General features: G+C 52.0%; 2 protein-coding genes across 5 annotated transcripts in view; one reads left to right on the plus strand and one right to left on the minus strand.

The window, feature by feature from the left end:
- The first annotated feature begins 261 nt into the window (after positions 1-261).
- CMTM3 (CKLF like MARVEL transmembrane domain containing 3) lies at positions 262-8,912 on the plus strand. Of its 2 annotated transcripts, XM_086351052.1 has the most exons (5): positions 262-515; positions 4,131-4,286; positions 5,242-5,337; positions 5,730-5,850; positions 7,760-8,912. In XM_086351052.1, the coding sequence occupies exons 1-5, from the start codon at positions 369-371 to the stop codon at positions 7,786-7,788; spliced, it is 549 nt and encodes a 182-aa protein (XP_086207178.1). In that variant the 5' UTR covers positions 262-368; the 3' UTR covers positions 7,789-8,912. The 2 variants fall into 2 exon arrangements, with proteins under 2 accessions (XP_086207178.1, XP_086207179.1); XM_086351053.1 differs by lacking the exon at positions 4,131-4,286.
- A 1,223-nt stretch (positions 8,913-10,135) lies between these two features.
- Positions 10,136-21,397, minus strand: part of CMTM4 (CKLF like MARVEL transmembrane domain containing 4) — an 80,622-nt gene continuing 69,360 nt past the window's right edge. For 2 of the 3 annotated variants that reach the window (XM_086351049.1, XM_086351050.1), the window contains exons 3-4: positions 18,068-18,166; positions 15,034-17,023 (exon numbers count right to left, since the gene is read on the minus strand). In XM_086351049.1, the coding sequence (XP_086207175.1) occupies positions 16,859-17,023; positions 18,068-18,166 (264 nt within the window). In that variant the 3' untranslated portion in view covers positions 15,034-16,858. Of the gene's footprint in view, positions 10,420-15,033; positions 17,024-18,067; positions 18,167-21,397 lie in introns of those variants that run through there. The other variant, XM_086351051.1, reaches the window with a different exon arrangement.

The following is a 21,397-nucleotide window of genomic DNA, read 5'->3' on the forward strand; positions in this document are numbered from 1 at the left end:
GACAGGGGTGAGGGGAGAAGGCGGGGGTCTGAGGAAGCCCCGGGCCAGCGCGGGCTGCAGGAATGCGGGCAGCCGAGGTTCGAGGGGTAGGAGGGGCGGAGGAGGAGGAAGGCGGGCGGAAGAGGGGAGAGAGGAGAGGAGGGGGCAGGAGTCAGGGAGGAGGGCTGCAGGCGAGGAGGCGAGAAAAGCACAGCAAGGGAGGAGGGGCGGGGCGGGGCGGGGGTGGGGGCGGAGCGGCAGGGATGCGCCCCCGCGCCCTGCGAGTCTAGCCCGGCTCTCCTTCCGCACAGTCGGGGTTTCCGCTTCCCTCCCGGGCGCAGGGTGAGAGGGAGCGAGGCCGAGCCTCAGCATCGGCCGCCGCCGCCGCAATGTGGCCCCCAGACCCGGAGCCCGACCCGGACCCCGAGCCCGCCGGCCGGACCCAGCCCAGCGCGGCCCTTCCCGGGCTCCGTGCCCTCCTGCCGGCGCGCGCCTTCCTCTGCTCGCTCAAAGGCCGCCTCCTGCTGGCGGAGACGGTGAGTGCGGCGCCCACGGCCCGCTCCAGGCGGAGCCCAGCCCCCAGCGGCCGCCCCCGCCTGCAGCCCCCGGGCGTGGGGCTGGGGCGCCGCTGTCTGCACGCCCGGCGCCTCGCCCGCCGGCCTCGCTCGCAGCCCCGCAGAGTTGGGCTGAGTTGGGCAAACTTCCTCCGTTTGGGATGGGCTCGTTGAAGCTGAACCGCGCACGGGTCGCAGGCGATGCGGGGGCCTCAGGGGAGCCCGGGGAGGGGGCTCACAGACGCAGTGACCGGACCCCGGGGAGCGCAGCCCGGCGCTGTGTGACCTCCGGGCCCTCCGCCCTCTCTGGACCCCTGGGACGGGCTGCGTTCCCGCATCTTCAGGCCTCCCTCACGGGCACCCCGCTCCGCAAAACCTCCCGCCACGCCCCTGCCGGACCCGGGAGGCATCGGCCCTTTGCGACCCGGGGTGGGCCCACGGCTCCTTGGCTCGCTTCCTCGGGCGCAGGGAGGACCGACCCGGCCTCGAGCTGCTGGGCGTAAACCAGAGTGGAGTCCCGCCAGCCGTGGGGAGGGCGCGACCCCCCGGGATTGAGTGAGGCCCGGCCCACAAGGTTGGGGGGCGCGCAGGAGCCTACCCCCACCCAGACTGCGGAGGGGCGGCTGGGGGTGATGACTTCATCCCCCTCTTCCCCGCCCTCTCTAGGATCCAGCCCCAGCCGTCCCACCCCCTCTGAGCTCCTTCCTTCCCGCACCCCCACCCACGCCCATCAGCCCTTTGTCTTCGGGACACTGAAAATCCCTCGCACTGTCGGCCTGTGGGGTTGGGGGTTGGAGCTGGGCCTCCGTGGAGGGGAGGGAAGGGAGGGAAGACGCCTAGTGGGGAGGCGGGATGAGACAGAAGCACTTGTTACTTGAATCTCCAGCAATTTGATAACCCCTGTCATTATTCCCACTTTGCAGACGGGAAAGCTGAGGCCCCAGCGTCTAGGGGATTTGACCCGGATCAGTTGCAGGTCAGGTGACAGCATGGTTGAGAACAGCAGGGATCAGAGGGAGGACTCTGTCCCCACCTCTCTTTTGGGCTCCCAGGGGGCAGATTGCAGGCGTCGGTCCTATCACCTCCTCCTGCCTCTGGGGTCAGCTCAGAGGTCACAAGGCCAGCACCTGTCCAACTCCCCACATGAGGCACCCGGATCCCGGACTCAGCTCACACTGCTCGGAGTCACCTCCTGGTTGGCCACTTTGCAGACTGATAGGAGCCACATTTGTGGAGAGAAGCCTTGAGTCCAAGGCCCACTGAGGGGACCCCAAACACACCCAACTCAAGCCCTCCTCATGGGTGGAGGAGGGGTGGGCAGAGCATAGAGGAGGCCCTTGGCAAAACTGGGCACCAAGATCCTAGGTCCAGGTGGATGAAGAGGGGAGGAAGGGTGGATGAGGGATGGGCACTGAAGAGGCAAGGGGAGCCAGTTGAGATCACTCCTGCGTCCTCAGGTCACCTCTGGCTGCCCCCAGGCCCAAGCAAGTGGGAGGCTGACATGGGCAGGAAGAGGGAGGAAGTTGCCACCAGGGATCCGGGGAATGAGGAACAGAATCAAAAGGGGGATCCCCAGGATCAGGCTCTGCGGGTAGGGGAAAGGAAAATGAGGGCCACAGATAACAGCCTTTGGCACAGGAAGTAGAGGATAGGGTTGGGCCAGAGTCCCGTGGCCTTGTCTTCTTGGGAGGCTCCAGCAGCCTCTCAGCACATCTCTGTGCCTTAGTTTCCCATCTGTTCAAGCTGGGCTCAGCTACCTCCGTTGTCATGTTCAGAGCAGACACCTGTGCTCTGCAGCTCATTCGTCTGAAGTCACCATGGTGCGCTCTGTGGGGCATCTGGGTGTCATCCCTCCCGAGCCCCCCAGCCCCGCTCTGAGCTACTCAGCTATGGACGTGCTCAAACCCAGCCAGAGTGACCGAAACCAGAATGGAAAAGGGCCAGCAACCATGGAGCAGGATTGCTTAAGAACACATGTGGAGTCAGCCAGACCAGAGTTCAAATGCTGATGCCCTTTTATTAGCTGTATGACACTGAGCAAGCCACTTCATCTCTCTTAACCTCACTCTTCTCATCTGCAAAGTGGGCTGTGAACAGCACTGGGTGCATGGGTGGTGGTGAGGAGCTCTCACAAACCTCGTCAGACCCTGGCCTGTGAACAGCCCATCAACCCCATCTGCCCTTCCCAGTGCACCCTATGCAGAACTAACCGGGCGTTGGCATCCTCCCACATCAGTTGCCAAGTTGCAGAAAACATTTCATTCTCAATCAGTTCCTCATGACACCTTGCGCCTCCTTTCACAAAGGCTGGACCAGTGACGCAGCAGGGCATGCAGCGGCAGTGTCACCATGCCCTCTCCCTCTGGATGTTTTTCCCTTATTATGAAAATTTGAAAATATACAGCAAAAACATATGCCCACCAATTATACAGTTGCCTTACTTGCTACTTACTTTCTCTCAAATCTCTTGGCAACCTGGCTGACTCTTTGTGACCCCGTGACTATATATAGTCCATGGCATTCTCTAGGCCAGAATACTGGAGTGGGTAGCCGTTACCTTCTCCAGGGGATCTTCCCAAAGTAGAGATCAAATCCAGATCTCCCACATTGCAGGCAAATTCTTTACCAGCTGAACCACAAGGGAAGCCCAAGAATACTCTAATGGGTAGCCTATCCATCCCTTCTCCAGCAGATCCTCCTGACCCAGGAATCGAACTGGGGTCTCCTGCATTTCAGGTGGATTCTTTACCAACTGAGCTATCGGGGAAGCCCCTCTCACATATCTCTCTGTCCATCAGTTCATTTTCTTAACTTTTTTATAATTTATTTTTGGTTGCACTGGGTGGGCTTTCTCTAGTTGTGGCGAGCAGAGGCTACTCTTCACTGCGGTGCATGGGCTTCTTCTTGTAGTTTGGCTTGTTGCTGGAGCACAGGCTCTTGGTGTATGAGCACACACAGGCTCAGTTGCTCCTTGACATGTGGAGTGTTCCTGGACCAGGGATCGAACCAGTGTCCCCTGCATTGGCAGGCAGATTCTTATCCACTGTACCACCAGGGGAGTCCAATCCGTTTTATTTTTGGTGCATCCAAAGTAAATTGCAGACATTGGTACATTTCAACTCTTGAATACTTCAGCAGGCATATTATTTACTAAAGTGCCGGATTTGTGTCCTGTTTTTCATGTAAATTCTTCATTCATTGAAAAGCACAGATCTTGGGTTTGGGGTGTAATTTTCTGAAACTGGCTCTTGCTTAGTTGACTGCCTTTGAGAGGGCGTAGGTTTGATTCTCCCTTGTGGAGCACCATGTGGGTTGGATGGATTCTGCCAGAGAGCCTCAGGGGTGGGTGGTGGGGAGGTAGCCTTCTGGGGGACTGGATGCTGTGAGAGGCTGGGGCTTCCTCATTGGGTCCTGGCAGGGAGCTAGCCTGAGCCTGGGTGCAGGGCCATGCCCAGAGGCACTGGGGGCAGCAGCGTGTGGGTTCTAATCCTGCGACTGGAGAACTGGGTAGGTCACTCCATGCTGGAGCCGCCTCTCTTCCTGCCTGCAGGGTGGGGCTGTGCACAGGCCCTGACCTCTCCCTCCCTCACCTCCCAGGGTCTCTCGTTCATCATCTTCGTCTGCTATGTGGCGTCCTCAGCATCTGCCTTCCTCACGGCGCCCCTGCTGGAGTTCCTGCTGGCCCTCTGCTTCCTCTTTGCTGATGCCATGCAGCTGAATGACAAGTGGCAGGGCCTGTGCTGGCCCATGATGGTGAGGGCTGGGGCCCCAGGAGGAAGAGGTTGGCTGGCCCTCACCCTCCCTTCAAGTCACTGGAGGCTGTTTGCAGCTAGTTGGAACCTGGTGGGAAGGCCTGGCCTCGGGTGATCCAGGCCTCACAATGCAGCAGCCAGGGGACCCAAAGCAGGTTGCCCACCTCCTGGGCCTCCAGGGTCCTTCTGTGAGGCTGTGAACCCAGATGGCATTCTCACCCTTGGCCATCAGGTGGCGCTGGTGCTCCCAGCTGGGCCTTTTGGAATGAGCCTCAGCCACAGGAATTCTAGCCATTTCCATATAGGGCAGGGCGGGTTAACTGAGGACTTGAAGGGCTCTCCCAGATCTCAGCCATCTGGCAACTCATTTTATCACCTGGGAAGGCCCAGAAACCCACCCTGGACTTTGCTGTGTGAAATGAGTCAGAAGGGACAGCAAAGGTACACTTGAAACACTTGAACCCTGGTCTCCAGCTTTCTGCCCTGTCCCCATTTTAGGGATCAGTAGGTGCAAACCGTGGTACATAAATGGATCTGCCACAAGCATGTGGCAAAGCAAGACCAGTGACCAGATCTCGCTGTTGGAGAGCCAGAGGGAGCCGGTGACAAGGTTTCCACCAGATGGGCCTGGCCACAGGGTGGGCTGCAGCCTGGTCCGTACCCTGTTGTCCACCTGTCAGAGAATGGCAGGCAGAAGGCACCTGGACAGGGCAGGAGTAGAGATTGGAGGAGGACCAGGGCGTGCAGGTGGGGCCTGGAAGGGGGAGTGCGTGGAGGCTGGTCTGGGGGCCCCGCCTATGTCTCGGATCTGACAGTGGGATTCCGGCCCTGTCCTTGGCACACACTGCCCTTCTGAGCCCCTCTCCCCTGCCTCAGCTCCCTGTGGACACCTTCCCATGCTGTGTGCCCCACACCAGGGAGCTCACAGCCATGTGACTGCACCCCTGTCTCCCCAGGATTTCCTCCGCTGTGTCACAGCAGCCCTCATCTACTTTGCCATCTCCATCACAGCCGTGGCCAAATACCCAGATGGGGCTTCCAAAGCAGCCGGGGTGAGTTGCTCCCCAACCTCTGGGAAGGAGGGGTGCCCCACTCACGTTCACCTCACTCCTAAGTGGGTACCCCTCCTAGCTCCTTGGGCACAGTCTGCTTCTGCTGAGGTACCTTGGCCTTTCATCGTGGATCTCAGCAACGCCACAGTCCTCTGGTTGAAGACTGACTCTGCCCAGAATTTGGAAAGGCTGTTGGCCAAACCAAATGAACAGCTCGATTGCCTATCTGTCATTAATGGGAGAGGGTCTGTGCCTGCCATTCTGAGCTGCTTATCCAAGCAAATGAAGACAAGCTATGGGGACGGGTCGGCAGCTGCCCTGGGTGGCCTTCCCCTTCTCAGGCTCCCTGTTCCTGCTGACATGTGCCATCCGCCCTGCCCCTGTCTCCACAGGTGTTTGGCTTCTTTGCCACCATCGTGTTTGCCATTGATTTCTACCTGATCTTTAACGATGTAGCCAAATTCCTCAAACAAGAGGACTCCGCACAGGAGACCACAGCTGACAAGGCAGAAGGTGGGTGGCCACCTGTGGGCTCCACCAGAGAACCGGGCCCATCACCTGGGATGGTCACTGCGGGGACCCTGCCCTCCCTTGCGGGCTCTTGGCTGGTTTAAGGCTGGAGTAAGAGCATTTCCTCTCTCCCTACGGGCAGGAAGTGTGTTCACAGCCTGGTTCTAGTATCTCTTCGTGTGGCACTGATGATAAAACTGCTCCCCTCCGGGGAACACACGGTTCTCTGGGGCTTCAGCCTTTCCAGGAAGGGCACGCTGAGGGCACGCCTGGCACCTCCTCGCCTCACGAGACCACTCCTGGGCGCTGTCCACTGGGCTGCAGAGCAGCCACTGGTCCCAGAGTAGCCCCCCTGTCTCCAGTCGTGCCTGCCCCCCAGCTTAAAGACCAGCAAGCCAAGCTCTTATCCACAGTCCCAGGCAAATACAGGGCAGCTCGGGCTTGTTTTATCCAAGGATGGATATTTTTTATATCCAGGGAGAAGTGCCACAGACTTTCTGGCCTCCTCCAGCCATCCTTCAGCTCAGAATGGCTGTTGTGCCATTACCTGACTGAAAAAGAAAGGAAAAGCCTGCAAGCTGGATGGCTGGTTTTTCCATCCATGACAGCAGCCATATCAACATGTCACATCCTTGGGGTGCATATGTGCAGCACAGGGGGGCCCTTGAGGGACATGCCCAGAGGGACCAAGCCAATTTGGAGCTTGTGATCTCTCAGAGCTTCCTCAGCCACAGCCTGGGGCTTTCCTGCCCAGGGAGGCCATCAGAGGAGACAGAGGTCCCTGCCCAGAGGGGCGGGACCTGGAGGGGCAGTGGAGGCTCCAACACAGAAATGCAGGGAAGCCCAGGAGCTGACCTGGGTTGGAGGGCCCAAGCTGTTTACCTGCCTGTCCCTCTCCAAACCCCCAAGCAGGCTTTAAATGGACAGACAGATGTCAGCTCCCTGCAAGTGAGTAAATCGGATGTTTGGCTCAGCACAACTCCTCCCCCCAAGTCCGGTGTCCCCGATCCCTCCCAGGCCTTCTGTCAGCATCTATTGACCCAAACACCTGCTGAGGCTGCCGTGTGCTGGGCCCTAGGGGTGTGCAGATGGGCAGGCTAACTACCTGCCCTCAGGGAGTTGAGGGGGCAGGAATCAGGCCCAGAGACAGTGGTGGTGTACACGCACGGCGTCAACAGGGAGCAGGAGGAACCCGAGTTGACGTCAACTACAACAGCAAAACGAGGGCTCACAGAGGTGGAGATGAAGCAGCTGAGGGAGTGCCCATCCTACAGGCCAGCTCGGAGGCTGTGGAGGCGACCCTAGAGCTGGGTTTTGATAGATTTGTAGGAGTGTGCAGGCAAAATAAACGGGGCAGGGGGAGTGAGGACAACAGATTGTAAAGAGCAGGCGCCCCCGTCCAGGTGAGGTGTTCTGGAACAGGTGGCCATGCCCTGTGAGGATCAGCAGTGACCCAGGGCTGGATAGAGACAAGGGGGGCTTTTGCGGGGCTTCTTTACACTGAGGGCCTGCTGTCCCCAGGCAGGTGACATTGAAACTCCTGGGGCAGGGGAGACTGAAATGGCTAAAAACAAGCTCCCTGCTTTTCCAGTATGTTTTAGTTTCTCAGACTACAGCCAGCCCCACTGCAGGCTGGGGGGCGGGGCAGATAGACAAGCCTGCCACCTGCAGGGAAAACAGCCAGGCAGATTTGGGAGGGCCTGGGGCCCCAGAGGAAGGGGCATCTGGGTTCCCCGCTTCCCTTCTGCTGCAGCCTAGAGGGTATCAGGCACTCGTAGTCCCCACACCAAGCGGACACCACCATCAGCTGTTGTGGCCTGAGGCCAGGGCTGACAGCGCCTCCCCGGAGTCGGCTCTCAGGTACCACTGGCCCCAGAGCTCTTGCCAAGCGTCCTCTCTGCTTTCCTTTCAGAAGAGGATTCCGACTCTGACTCCGACTGAAGACCTGCCCTGCCTTGGCACCTGAGCCACGCAGGCCTCCGCTCCCGCACTTGACCAGGCCAGCCAGAGTGTGGCCAGGGAAGCCTGTGGGGAGGGAGGCTGTGATTTCTCGAGCAGCAGTGGGAGCTGCTGACAGAGCAGGCCTCCTTACAGCCCCAAGCAACATTCCTGAGCCCCCGAGCCCGGTATACACAATGGCAGCCCTTGGCTTAGCACTGTCCAGCCTCTCTGCTGTGAGGGCATTGTGAATATTCCGCCCCTTCTCATTTCTGCCCCAGGACCTTAAGCCCTTTAACCTCTCTGCCAAAAATAAGCACGGGGGCAGAGCAGATGGAGCCTTGTTACCCCATCACGGGGGGCCCTTCATGCCTTGGCGAGTGTCAGGGAAAGAAGCAAGATAAAGACTGCCACAGGGCCAAGCCCTGGGCCCCGGTGGTTTCCTTCTGTGGCTGGGGCCCCTGCTCATGCCAGGCACTTTGTCAATAATGATCCTTCCAAAAATTCTTTTGTTCAAGGAGCACCAGTTCCCTCTTCATTCTTGAAGCAGGGAGAAAACTAGCCTTTACCCTGTGACCTAGGAGAGAGTAGGTCCCATTGCCCACCTCACACTTTTGGAGAGCAGGACCATGACTTCAGGTGACCTGCCTATTCTGGGTGTACGACTGTTTCAAAGCAAAGCTCGTAGACTAGCTTACCAGGTCCAAAAGATTGAGGGCTCCAAGTAACAAGTGGCAGCGACAGCGCGCGGGGCAGCTGGGCAGGCCCAGCCCAACCCTCTCTTTCCTGGGGCCGTCAGCAGGTGAGCGGCTCCCAGGCCCTCAGGACAATACTTCTGGACACCTGACCCACATGAGGGGTGAGACGTGACTTCTGTGTTCACCTAAGGACCTTATGCTGTGCATATATCTTCAATAGGATTTTGTTACTTTATGTTTTTTTTTGTTTTTTTTTTTTAACACAAAAGCAGCTTCTTCAATGGCATTTCCTGTGACCCAAGAGACCTTGTGAATGAGCCAGAGTTCTGGACCCATGATTTGGGCATTTGTAGTCTTTTCTTCTTCTCTTGCATGTGAATCTCCTATCCTGAAAAAAGCCATCATGGATTAAACCAGACTGACTTCCTGCTTGGAGTGTGTGTGTTTGATAAAAACCTTACACACCAGAGCAACGCTGTCAGGTGAGAGGCATCAGCACGGAGTGGTCCCACGCCCCACGTGGATCCTGCATCTGCAGGTTACAGCAGCGATGCCCGTGCACTTGCTCCCCGCCAGGCATCTTCGTGTGGGCTCTTTACTCCTCACATGATCCTCTTGTAGTCAGGAATCTGATGGAAGGTTCGGTGACTTGCTCAGGTCTCCACGAGAGGCCTGGGGGTCTCAGCTTCTCACATCAAGCTAACAATCCCGCAGTGAGTCAGTGTCTTGGCCCAGGTGATGGGAAAGATCAAGGCACTCTGCCCCAGCTTTTCGCACAATATGTAACGTGTTCTGAAAACACGTATGAAAGTAGAACCTGCAAGAGCCGATGGGCTGCTGGGAGTGGCTCCACCTTGCCAGCCCTGGCCAAGCCACCGGTCAACAGCAATACCGAAGTATCCTCACCCCCACTATGGCTGTTTGGCCCCCAGCTCACAAGCCTGTTTTAGGATCCGGGCCACAGCCTTTAAGGGGTGGGAGCAAGGCAGAGTGAAGAAAGAGACGATAACTGTTTTTACACGTCCGTTTATTAAACAAGAACTCCTTCATGACAATTCAATATTTATTAGCGATTAGTGTTGAGAAAATTATTTCCCTCTACATACAAAAATACAGATTTGAACACTATGAAAACAATCAGGACAAGTACCGTGAAAAAATTGGTCCTTCAAAAGAAATAAAGGGGGAAAACTGAGGGCAGTGTGAGGCTTTGTAGGCTGTCAGGAATAAACCAACAGGAGCGAAGGCTCTGGGGCCCCCCAAACCACTCTGAATGGATGGCCACATCTGGGCTGGTGGGAGCTGAGTGGTGCCCACACCAGCCTCAGAAGCCAGGACGGGAGCTCAGACTGCCCAATAGCATAAACAAGTTCGCTGAACACACATCACCCCAGCTCACCCCACAGCTGCATCTACACTGTTAAAGGAAATAGACTTTTAAGAAGCAAAGTGTAGTAGTTATTAAATTAACATTGCCCCTCCCCCAAGTGCCACTGGGCCAAGTACCAGAGTAGTCACATGGGAATTATCAGCCATCTCACTCGTCTTCCTTTGTTAGAAAATAACTCTGTCTGACCCTTCAAAGCGGAAAAAAAAAAATTTTTTTTAATGTTTCAATAAATCCATGCCTTCATTTTAAATGGACTCAGCTAGTTTCCTCAAGATTTCTCTTGACCAGACATAACTCAGTCCTGCAGGGGCGGGAAAGCGAAAGGTCATCTGTGTCTTCACCAAGCTCATCACAGCACAGAATCTAGTATGTTTGGGCCGGAAACCAGAAAGGGCCGTCTAACCTATCCAGGGCATCCATGAACCAGAGATCCGAGTGGAAGATGAACCTGAGACCAACAGAGTCCCCACTCCCACTCCTGCCCCAGGACGTCTTACACGGGCAGAGGCAAGCTGGTGGCCATGGAGGAGGATGGCCTGAGCAAATCTGGAAGACAGGCAGCAACCGGGAAAGGGCTTGTCACCGTTTCAGACCCAAAGAAGGGAACTCAGAGCACCGAGAATGTTCTGTTCTTATGGAACCACTTTCCTCTTACCATCTGAGGTGAGCAGTGGCTGTTCAGAAGTAGCAAGTGGGTAAAAAAATGCCAAATACAGTTATACTGATTAATAACTATTTCACAGAAATATACTCTTACTCTCAGACTGTTTAAGTAAGCGGAAACAAGGTGTTGGGGAGAAAGCAGCAGAGAAGAGACAAGGGAAAGCTGAGGGGTTGGATTTCTTTTTTTCTTTTTAAAAATACATAGTGAAGTTTTAAAGGGAAAACGACCAAACCTCAAAACTAGCATTGCTGAAAGCAATATTAAAAGGACACAATCTAAAATCATGCTACAAAAATAGTGTTATCTTGTTGAACCAAATGTGCATCTTTTTCAATTCCATGATTGACGGGAGTGTTTATGTGACTGACACGGAAGGCACCAAGGTGAAGTGATTATTATTTGTCTTAGAATATCCAAAGACACAACTACCTACTTTGGGAAAAGGAAAAAGTATAGTCATACTTGTAATAAATAGCTAACTGTCTTTGCCATGGGTTCCTAAACCCTTACAAATTTCAACATATACAAATAGTTTCGCCCCCTAGCGTTCTCTTATTGCTTAGGAGAAGCATTGGTTTTATCCCCGTACGTCAGTTTTATCATGAGGCAGGGTTTGAAAACTCATTTTTAAACAGGTTACGGAGTGACAGAGCTGGGAGCAGGTGAGGCCTTGGGCCTGGGCCAGTCCTGGGGGGATGAGGGCGGTGCACAGGCGTCCCACCCTTGAGCTCCCCCAGGAGACCAGTCAGTTTTCCCTCTAAGCCCGGAGTAGCTGCCTTCCTCACATCTGCAGAGAGGAGAGCAAAGTCCTGAAACTTGGGAAATCAATTCTGGAAAAGGCAGGAAAGCAAAATGGGCCGCAGAGGGAAGCAGCCAGACGCAGCCCTGCCTGCCTGGGCACGAGGCCCCCACGCTGTCCTCGCTTCCTGACCATTCCTTCGGGTGGCTGTCTTGATACAAGGGGTGCTTCCAACTGGGTTTCAGCAGCATCCTCCCAAGATGACTCAAATTGGATAGTTTCAGATTATTACTGAATCCCATCAGTACAAACCCTCGTCAAATCAGTTGTGTCACGCGTTCTCTCTTCTGAGGCACAATGGTGAAAAGAAGCTTCGGGCCTCACCCTAATCCTGCCAGCAAAGCTGATTAAGGTCATTTGAGACAAGGTCCTACTCTAAATGAAAGTTCTGATGTAGCTCACTAGAGTCCAGGCTATTAACCCCTTCTTGAAGGCTCTCGGCCCTGTGTAGAATGCATTCCAAAGGAGACACGACACACCAGGGTGTCCAGATAGCAAGTACCCAGACTGAAGTCTTGGAATAAAAACTAGACAACAAATTAACCCTGTGAAAAAGACACATGATTCAAGGATCCATAAATGAAACTTTAGGCAAATTGCCACTGATTTAGACTCAGCGGGCTGGTGGGTAATTTTTTTTAATGTTTATAGAATAATAAAAACAAGAAAGGAAAAAATAAATCCCTAAGGCTGAGAAATTACATCCAAATGAAATGAGAATATAATCTAAACCAAAGAAGGGAGTTTCAAGCCTATAAGTATATAAATGCCATTTACTGGTATGAAGAAAAGCTAAACAAACATTAAACTTTGAGAAAAAGAATTCTTCTAGATCTAACAGATATTGAGGGCAGAAATGGTTTCTAAATAAAAGAAATGTAAAGAGCCACAAAGATTTCCAATTACCTTCTCAACCAGTTACGATTTCAGCTATATCTGCTGAGGGGAGAAGAAATGAAGATTTTACAAAGAGCCAGGAAGGTTTACACGGCTGGAGGCAGGCGGTGTCGGGTCTGCGTCCTCTCTGAGGGGCCCCCAGATCAGAATCTGAGTCACCTGTCCACACCTGTGAGTTCCCAAACTCACACAAAGAGCCCAGCAGTGCCCAGGCACACTGGTCCCCACATTCGGCTCCCACTCTCAAGTGGGTTCCGGAATACAAGACTCTGCTTTTCCAAAGAGGACAGGAGGTAGTTAACCAAGCACAGCCGGGGTGGGTAACCATGCCCAGTGCTCTCGACAGGCCCTCAGCAGATGGTCTGGGCCTGCTCCCCACTCCTCTCACCTCCCAGACCCGCCCCTGCTCCCTCATCAGCTGTCACTGAGCTGGTCCTGGGAGTGGGTGCTAATGAAGAGAGCCCCTGGGTTCTGCACACTTCACCAGGAGCTAGAAACGTGTCTGGAGACCTCACTCGCTAATGGCAGTCACTAGAGCAGGAAGCCATTTTTTACGTGGTTCGGACAGTCAATTTAGAAGCAGCCCTCAGCTGAGTAGTTTTCGCCTTTTGCTATCTGCTTAGTGTCATGTTTTCCTGTAAAACACATGTGCAGAAAATGATTATCAGGCCTTGGCACAAAGACTTCATGGCTGCTTTGTCTGGAACATGGGTGGCACACCGGGACCCACTTACATCGCCACTGCCTCCCAGAATCCCTAAAGTGGCCACGTGTTGTCTCCACACTCTGTCAGGGCAGATTCTAAGAACAGCCCACTGAAAATCCTGCAGAGCCCGAGATTAGGGACTTGGTCCACCTCTTAAACACATGGAGAAGTGAGGGGTTCCTTCCCAAACAGCACAGGTGAGTCTATGAGAAAAGGTGAGCTTGGGCCACACACACATGACATATGGAGGGGGTATTCAAGGGTCATTTGCTGCAAGCAGGAATTCACATACATGTGCAGACCAGAGTTAGTGCTTTATCTCCTCAGAGACCGCCTGTGGCTCAACCCAAGACTGAGTCACTCAGAAAGCCTCAAAGAAAGGCGAATGAAACTGCAAACTTTAAAAGACTAGGAATGTTTTCAACTGAGTCACAAAGCTCTCTCAAGAAGCCTCTGACATGGGGTGGGGTCAGACGCACTCCATGGCTGCCCACAGGAAGGAGCCTTTAGCCAAGGGACAGTGATGGTGCCCAAAGGGTAGGGGGTAACATCCACCTCCCAGAGCCAAGCCCCAGAACCAGACTGGGTCCCCACTTCCCTGCGGCCAGCCTGGGCTCCGTCCACTTTGGCACTTTGGTTCAAGCTGCCAAGGAAGACATGGATATTGGGACTGGGCAGGCGTCAACATTCTTGCCTTTCTGTGGGCAAAGGTTGTCTCTCTTGAATGACTTGCTGCAGAGTGAGAATCTGTTTCCTTTACTTCAAATAGAACTTCTGCTGTGAGGTTTTAATCTGTAACTGCCTGTGCCTTCCCCGGCTTTATATAGAGCTGACGAGTATCTTTAGGCTCTCGTGACTGGAATCTCTCTGTATGAAAGGGGTAAGGCACCCCACCCCCCTGCCATGTCTTCGGCAACGTGAAGGGAGGGTAAAGGAGAATCAGAGAAAAGAAAAAATACCACATCAACTGGATCGATGCCAGGATAAACTTTCTCTGAAGACGTCAGTGTTTGCATCCATCTAAAACCACCAGAGGTTCCACCAAATGCTTGAGGGTTTCAACCATCCAGTATCCAGGAACAAATTCAAACGTATACAAGTTGGGCATCAACTGTGAATGCCAATATCATGCCACCAGAAAATTAAAAAACACTAGGTTGCCTCAGTCTTAAAAATTCCCCAAACCAAACTGACACTGGTCCATATTACAACTATTAAATGCAAAAATAAGCTTATTTCAATTTGCAAAAAAAAAAAAGCCCTTTTAAGCCTCCCCAAATCTAGATTGTCTTGTTCGTACACAGAAACAACATAAAGAAAATGCGAGTGTCTTTCCATTCACACTAGACAACCATATTCCTTCCTTCCTTCCTTCTCACCACGTGACAAGACTCTACAGTCCACCAGTCAGCATATCTGGTCACTTTCGGCTATACTGGGAGCTAATTAAATATAAAGAAATATATTTACAAAAACCATGGGAGAGCCTCATGGCACAAAGGACATTAAATAGTTACAGGGACATAAATAATTCCAAGATTCTAACACTAAGATGTAAATTAATTCCTAAGTGGCCTATGGCACAAGGTGTCATCACCTTTTATCATGTCAGCGTGTACAACTTCAGTGGGCTTCAGAACCGTTCCTTGCAGCTGACAGCACATCCTCAGGATACCAACAGACTCCTTTCAGCCAGATGATAACCGGTTTTATTGAAGTGACTTGGAAAAACTTGGGCAACAACCCTCGCCTGAAGAGTCTTCTTTTTTCCAATCTCACTTCAAAGGCAGCTTTTTATTGAGGCCCAGTAACATGAATCCCAGAAGGAGATTTCTGATAAAGTTCAGGGTGGTCCTTCCAAGTGGGCCCCATTTGATGCAAGGCTGAGTCTTTGTAACCCTGTTTTTAAATGGAATTCTCAGAGGGCAATAAGCCCCATTTTGACAAAGCATATACACTCTACAAATGCAAAATAAATATATAAAATGAACAGATAAAATCCAGATGTCATAATCTCCTCAAAAGTCACTACACATAATAGGTACAAGGTTTGTGAAGCCTGGTTTGTACTGCCTCACAACATCCATGGGAAGAGGGCTCAGTCAGACCGCTGTGACCAGGCCTGGCTGCCCTAGGTGGGGACAGTGGGAGGTCAGTTACCCCCAGACAAGCTGGGTCTCTGACCAGACCAGGGGCTTGAACAGGTGGCCTGGGTCACGGCCCCAGAAAGGAACTTCAGCAGAACTTGAGTTGTATAGGATGTTCGGTTCAGGGAGCCCTAACCCCGACCCTTCAGAGATGGCCAGTACCATTTCCTGCGGGGTCCCCAGCCAAGCAGTGCTACCTGACAAAGCCACCCGTGCAGGAAATTGCACGCCGCTCTGCTCTGCAGAAGGCAATGCCAGCCTGTGCAGGGCTGGACATTTCTCACACAGGCTCTGCTCCCCGAGACCCCCTCTCTCATGACACTGCCCGCTGCTGAAGCTGTAAGCGCTCACTAGCACAAGATCTGGGACTCTCCTCATTAATGCAAAATCTTCCCACCAGCAGTGAGCATTCTTTTCCTTGGTGAGGGTGAAACACAAAATATTGGAGCTAGAGTGAGGTTTGTAAACATTAAGGACAGTTCAAAGAGTGAAAACCCGACATGTAAAAACAAATTTTCCGTAAGAGAAACAATTAGTCTCCAACAGAAAAAAACAAAAAACTACAGCATCGCAGGGGCCTGTGTAACTTAGTCACCACAATAATCTTCACTTTACCGAGAACTCATACAAAACCTTACGGAACTAGAATGTTCCCCAACAGCCTCCAAGATCGACGTTCATAGTTATGACCCTGAGGTACAGGGTCGTCACCCTCCGAAACATCAGTGAAAGGGGGTGTCATGGTGCAGATTCAAGTAGTTTTCAAATCCTAGACGGAGCCACTCAGAATTCACTCTAGAACTCTTCTCAGGCATTTGAAAATCAGCACATACCCTCGAGACAGAGGCGTGTCCCCACCTGTGGTCCGTGAGGCCAGCAAATGGGCAAGGGTCTGGACTGGTGGGACAGACTGTGTTTCTCCTGTGGCTTTTATCTGGGAAGGTAAGATGACAGAAAATCTGCAGTCCAGCCTCGGCGTATTCAGGGAAGGTAGGAAACTGGAAAACAAGATGGTCCTCGTATTCTTGGAGGAGCCTCTGGGATTCAGGAAGATGATTCCAGGGACGTCTCAGCAGGGTAGGAAACAGATGGTGACCTCCTGATGCGCAGCAGTGCCCTGGAGCCCAGCCAAGAGGGTGCCAGCCTCCCCCAGAGCCAGCAAAGCACCCAGCGGGCACACCTGCCGCCGAGACCCTTGGTGTCACAGCTGGCTGTCCATGCTCGTGCTGGGGTCCCGGTGCCCCCAGGCGTGGAAAACAATGGGGAGAGGGGCATCCTGGCAGCGAGACTAAAGCGCATTCAGGGCCTCTATGGGGGTTGCCCAGAAAGCACTGCTGACCCATCACTCCAACCATAAAGTTTCACTCCTTAATACTTGTTTTTTCCCCTCCAACAGCCCCCATTTAATCCAGAGTCCTGACTCATCACGAATACATATGAGGGGGTGGCTCAGAGTCAGCCGCGAAGCCTGTGCTCAGGAACAGTGAAGTGGACACGGCGGCCAGCGAGGACAGTGGCTCCCATGGCCACCAAGCCAGAGGATGGGGGAGGCAGGCCCCTCCCACCGCCTCTGTGTGAAAGGCTGGGCACGGGGTCCCCCACCTCCTGCACCCACCATCAGGGCTGCCATGAAAACCCTTGCCCAGAATGAACTGTTACCAAGGAGGACAAAATTCAACTTAGTCACATGATAATCTGATGTGATGAGGGAAAGAAAAACTTGATTGAAAGTACGGGCAGGAGGACCAGAGGGGAGAAGACTCAGCGCGCCCTCACGTGTCCAGGCGCTGGATCTCAGGCCGACTGTCCACATCTCTGGACTCAGTACGGGCGCGGATGTAGTCATTGGCGCTCTGCTGCCGGAGGCTGACCCTCCACTTCTGCACGGCCAGGAATGTGTTCACCGCATAGGCCGCTGTTGCCAAGAAGCCGAATATCTACAAGACACAAGCCGGGTTAGTCCGCAGGGCCCCTGGGCACTTACAGTGAGCGAGGTGCATTAGCCTCTCCTGGCTATAACCCCAACACCCAGACCCCACTACATGTCCAGCTGTCAGACCCTAGCCAAGTTCATAGTCATGTGACCCACAAAAAGGCAGCCTCAGGACTCTTTCGAAGTATTCTGGATCTACAAGGAAAAAGAGATCACAGAAGGGCCTCTCTTACAGACCTTCATGACACTGGTCCCTGGGAGAAATACCATGTAGACAAAACACCATATAGATGAAAAATCAGGGTCTCAAGTGTGACCCCAAATCAAGCCACAAGGCCCAGCATTCCATATCTTAGCCCCCAGCCCCACTGCCTCTCATATGGGCAGCTCTGGTGGGCAGCTTGAGAGTGAGAAGTGGTGGTGTTTTAATGATTAGCTAACGACCGATGAACCTATTGAGTGATACCTTGGAGAGCTCACAGTTTAGTATTCTCAATAAACCTTAAATCCTCTCAGTTATAAAAGTGCTGCATATTCTTTGTAAATACCGAACAATAAAGAAAGGCAGAGCACAGAGAGAGACAGTCTTACCTTACCTGGTCCCATCCTCTGCCCCCACCCCTCACTGTGCTGACTGCCATGTGGTGTCCAGACTGCATCTTCTTCATGAACACCCCACACTGGCAGGCAAGGCCTTAAAAGCAACAGCCCTTTCAGACATCCAGGGCTCCGCTGGGCAGAGACTGAAGCAGAGGTGCTCAAGACAGAGTGTGCATCTGAGAGCTAGTTAAAACACACTGCCAAGTTGGCAGCTCTGGGGAAGGCTGAGAACGCCATCTCCAACAAACTCCGGGATGATGCTGCCGTTCCAGGGACCACACTTTAAGAACCACAGCACTGAAGGGACCGGGGCCTCCGCTGGCCCAGTGACATCATTAGCAAAGGAGAAGCTGAAGGAGAAGCAATAGGACACAAGCCCAGGGGACAGAGCAGCAAGGCACAGAAAGTGTATGAACCAGCCTTGTTTTGACCTTTTGAGTTCACTTACCACGGCAGCAATTTCTGCTCCGGTTTTGTGATTTAAAGCAGCCAGTACGATCGAAGCAATAAAGAAAAAGAAAGTGCTGAGTCCAGTGTTGACCAAATCCTAAAGAATAAGATAAAGTCACTTGAAAAGGATCATTGCAGGTTTTATCTGAAAAAACCACTGAAGAACTTTTGACATAAAAAGCACAATCCCCAGCCTCTCTGATGGCTCCTTGTTTTTGTTTCGGTGGCCCAGGGGTATTGATCACACAGATGAAGGCAAAGCGGATGCTATTAATCCTATTTAATTAAATAGTTAATGATGTTGCTTGATAAACCACCACAGAAAAATCCACATTTTAACCAAACACATCATGTTACCATTTCTTTCTTTCTTCTTTTTTGACCTTGCCTCAAGGCATGTGGGATCATTTTCCCTGACAAGGTATTGAACCCAGGCCCCCTGCAGAGGAAGCTCAGAGCCTTAACCACTGGACCACCAAGGAAGTCACCATGTTAAATGACCATTTCTTAATGACCTATTATAGAAACCAAACCGCTAACCCACAAGGACACACTCACTAATTACCAGGTAGAGTTCTAGTGTCTTCTTTTCAAAACACGTTTAAATCCTCTTATGGACAAGAATAGACTTAAACTAGTGAAACCCCTTCATGCATTTGTGACATATAAAGAATGAGAACACTCTTTATGGAGAACACACTTAGCCAGGCCGCGCACACTTCTCTTCCTCGTGCATGGTCTTTCAAGTCTCCATGATGCTAAAGCCTAGAGGATTTTCCCCTAAGCTCCTTGCAAAGCAAATCAGGTTACAAATACAACGCTTCAAAGATTTAGCTCCTGTCTTACTTGTCTAGGGGAATACAGCACAGTGATTCATATAAACACCCAGACGAGGGTCCTAACCACTCACAACTGTGGACGGGTCCCTTTGCCTCTCGTGTCATATGTGGGCACAGCCCCGCACCCCTCTGGAGTGGTTTCAAGGACTGGGTGGAACAGCGTACATGAAAAGCCACGCATGTGCCTAGCCCACACATAGGGTTCCCTGCGCGTTTATTGTTACTGCTGGTATTTCCACTTGTGCATTAGGCCCCCACAGCCTGGGTCATACCAAAGCACCTCTATGCTCTCTACAGGGAAAGAGAAACCAGGCAAAACCCTACACTGCTTAGGTGCCAGCTCGACTGTATCATCAACACCAGGTGGGTCCTGCCGGCTGGCCTGGCTCTGGGGGCCATCTCCTCCTTAAACATGGCAACATTCACCTCCTAACAGCTGAGCCCTGCAGCAGCTCCTGCCTCACTCCTGGCCAGCGCCTCCGCCCCTGCTCATGGACAGCAGCAAAGTACAACTACAAACTCTACCCAGAGAGGTCTACCAGCAGGGCAGCTTTCAGTGGTGACCAGCGTGAAGCCAGGACAAATGTTTCACAAAGTTAAACCTGGACGTGTTCAGTTACACCCAACTCTGGGTAAGGAGCTGCAGGAATAAAGACAACTATAGTTTCTAAACCAAAGGCTACTCAGAAATAGGAGGAAATATTTTATGATAAAATGCTGAGATTTTGAAGAGGTTCATGTGTCTACACCACCCTGAACATGCCCAGTCTCCTCTGAAGACGTGCATGTTATTTGTCTATGAATTCCACATTTGGAAATCCTCTTAAATAGCATACTTTTAAAATCATCTTAAATAGCATACTAGTTGCAAAAAGGCCTAAGCATAAGGATGTTCATCATGTTATTTAAAAAACTGAAGATAAAATACTTAAGAATCAAAAACTTGTTAAGTAAAATGGTATTTCCAATTGGAACAGTATGCAGTCATTAAAACTAAGGATATAGTTATATTTAACATGGAAGACACTCAAGATAGTTCAAATGGGAAAGCTTGACTTTAATGGTTCCATTTTTTGGCGTTCACATATCACAACATACATCTACCTGTGAAAGACAGTCTAGGGAATTCTAGAGTATTACACCCCTGTATTAAGTGGTTACCCCTGCACGGCTGCTATCACATATGATTTTAATAACAGCTTTATTGAGATATAATTCACCACAATTTAATTTTAGAACATTTTTAGCACTTCCAAAACAAACCTCATACTCATTAGCAGTTAATTCTTCATCCCTTCCCTTAATCCTAGACAACTACCAATTAGTTTTCTGTCTTTAAGGATTTGCCTATCCTGGACATTTCATATAAATAAGAAACTTCTTTAAAAGAAAAAAGTCCAGGGACTTCCCTGGTGGTCCAGTGGTTAACAAGCCATCTCCCAATGCAGGGGATTTGGGTTCAATCCTTGGTGTAGGAACTAACATCCCATATGCTGTGGGGCAACTAAGCTCCATGCACCACAACTGCTGAGCCTGTACCACAACTAGAGAAAGTCCTCACACTGCCACGAAGACTCAGTGCAACCAAAAATTTAAAAAAAAAAAAAAAAAATCCAACTTTCAGCTGCTCCTGAAAAGTTGTTCTTGAAAGTCTCGTGAAGTAACACAACTGGCTGGGACTCAGTAGGAGAGCAACCTCTGGGTCTCACGGACCGCCGGCCCCTCTCCTCACTTGCCCATTTCCATCACGTACCCAGCCCCACAGGGCCCTGAGTCCCAGAGAGTGGGCCACCCTACAATGCGCCCCACCCCTCCATACTCTGCCCAGCAAGCACCTATTCATCCCTTGAGGCTCAACTGGAATCTGGCATTTCCTCTGAACTTCCCCAATTGACCTGCTCCAGGCCCCCTCCCCTGAGGAATCCACTGTGTTCTCCCAGACCTCACACAAAACTGCATCCCACACAGCACACAGAAGAGCAGCTAGCATCTACCCTGTGCTTGCTTTCAGTTCCCAAAGCCTGGCCCCAGACAGGTGTTCACCACCACTGCTTAATAACCACAGGGCTCTGTGACTGGCTGAAGTCAGATCTACACAGGAATGAGAGAGGAGGTTTACAGCCATTCAGCCCATACTGTGCCTTGACGGCCCCAGTACCATGAGATTGACCATAGGGCTGATGACAGAGTGATAGAGACAGAGGAAAGGGACAGGGTAGGTCATTAAACAGCTGATCCCACTAAGGGATTGTAAGTAAAAAAAAATATGGGAGACCCCTGTAAGTTATGGAAAGGTGACATTTCAAAGTAAAGACCCTCGTTGTACTGAGACCTGAAATAACATTTCCACAGTGCCATGACCATCTTGGCTTAATTAGGTAGGGACAAAAAAACTCCCTCACTCAACCTGGAGGAGGAGCTGATGATGGAGGCATGACATCTACTAAAAAAAAAAAAAAAATGAGGAAAAAGAAGTGGTCTTTTTCCCC

This window comes from Bos grunniens, chromosome 18, assembly GCF_055505025.1.
Source record: "Bos grunniens cultivar Pamir isolate PY7600 chromosome 18, Bosgru_T2T1.0, whole genome shotgun sequence".
In the NCBI taxonomy this organism is placed as follows: Eukaryota; Metazoa; Chordata; class Mammalia; order Artiodactyla; family Bovidae; genus Bos; species Bos grunniens.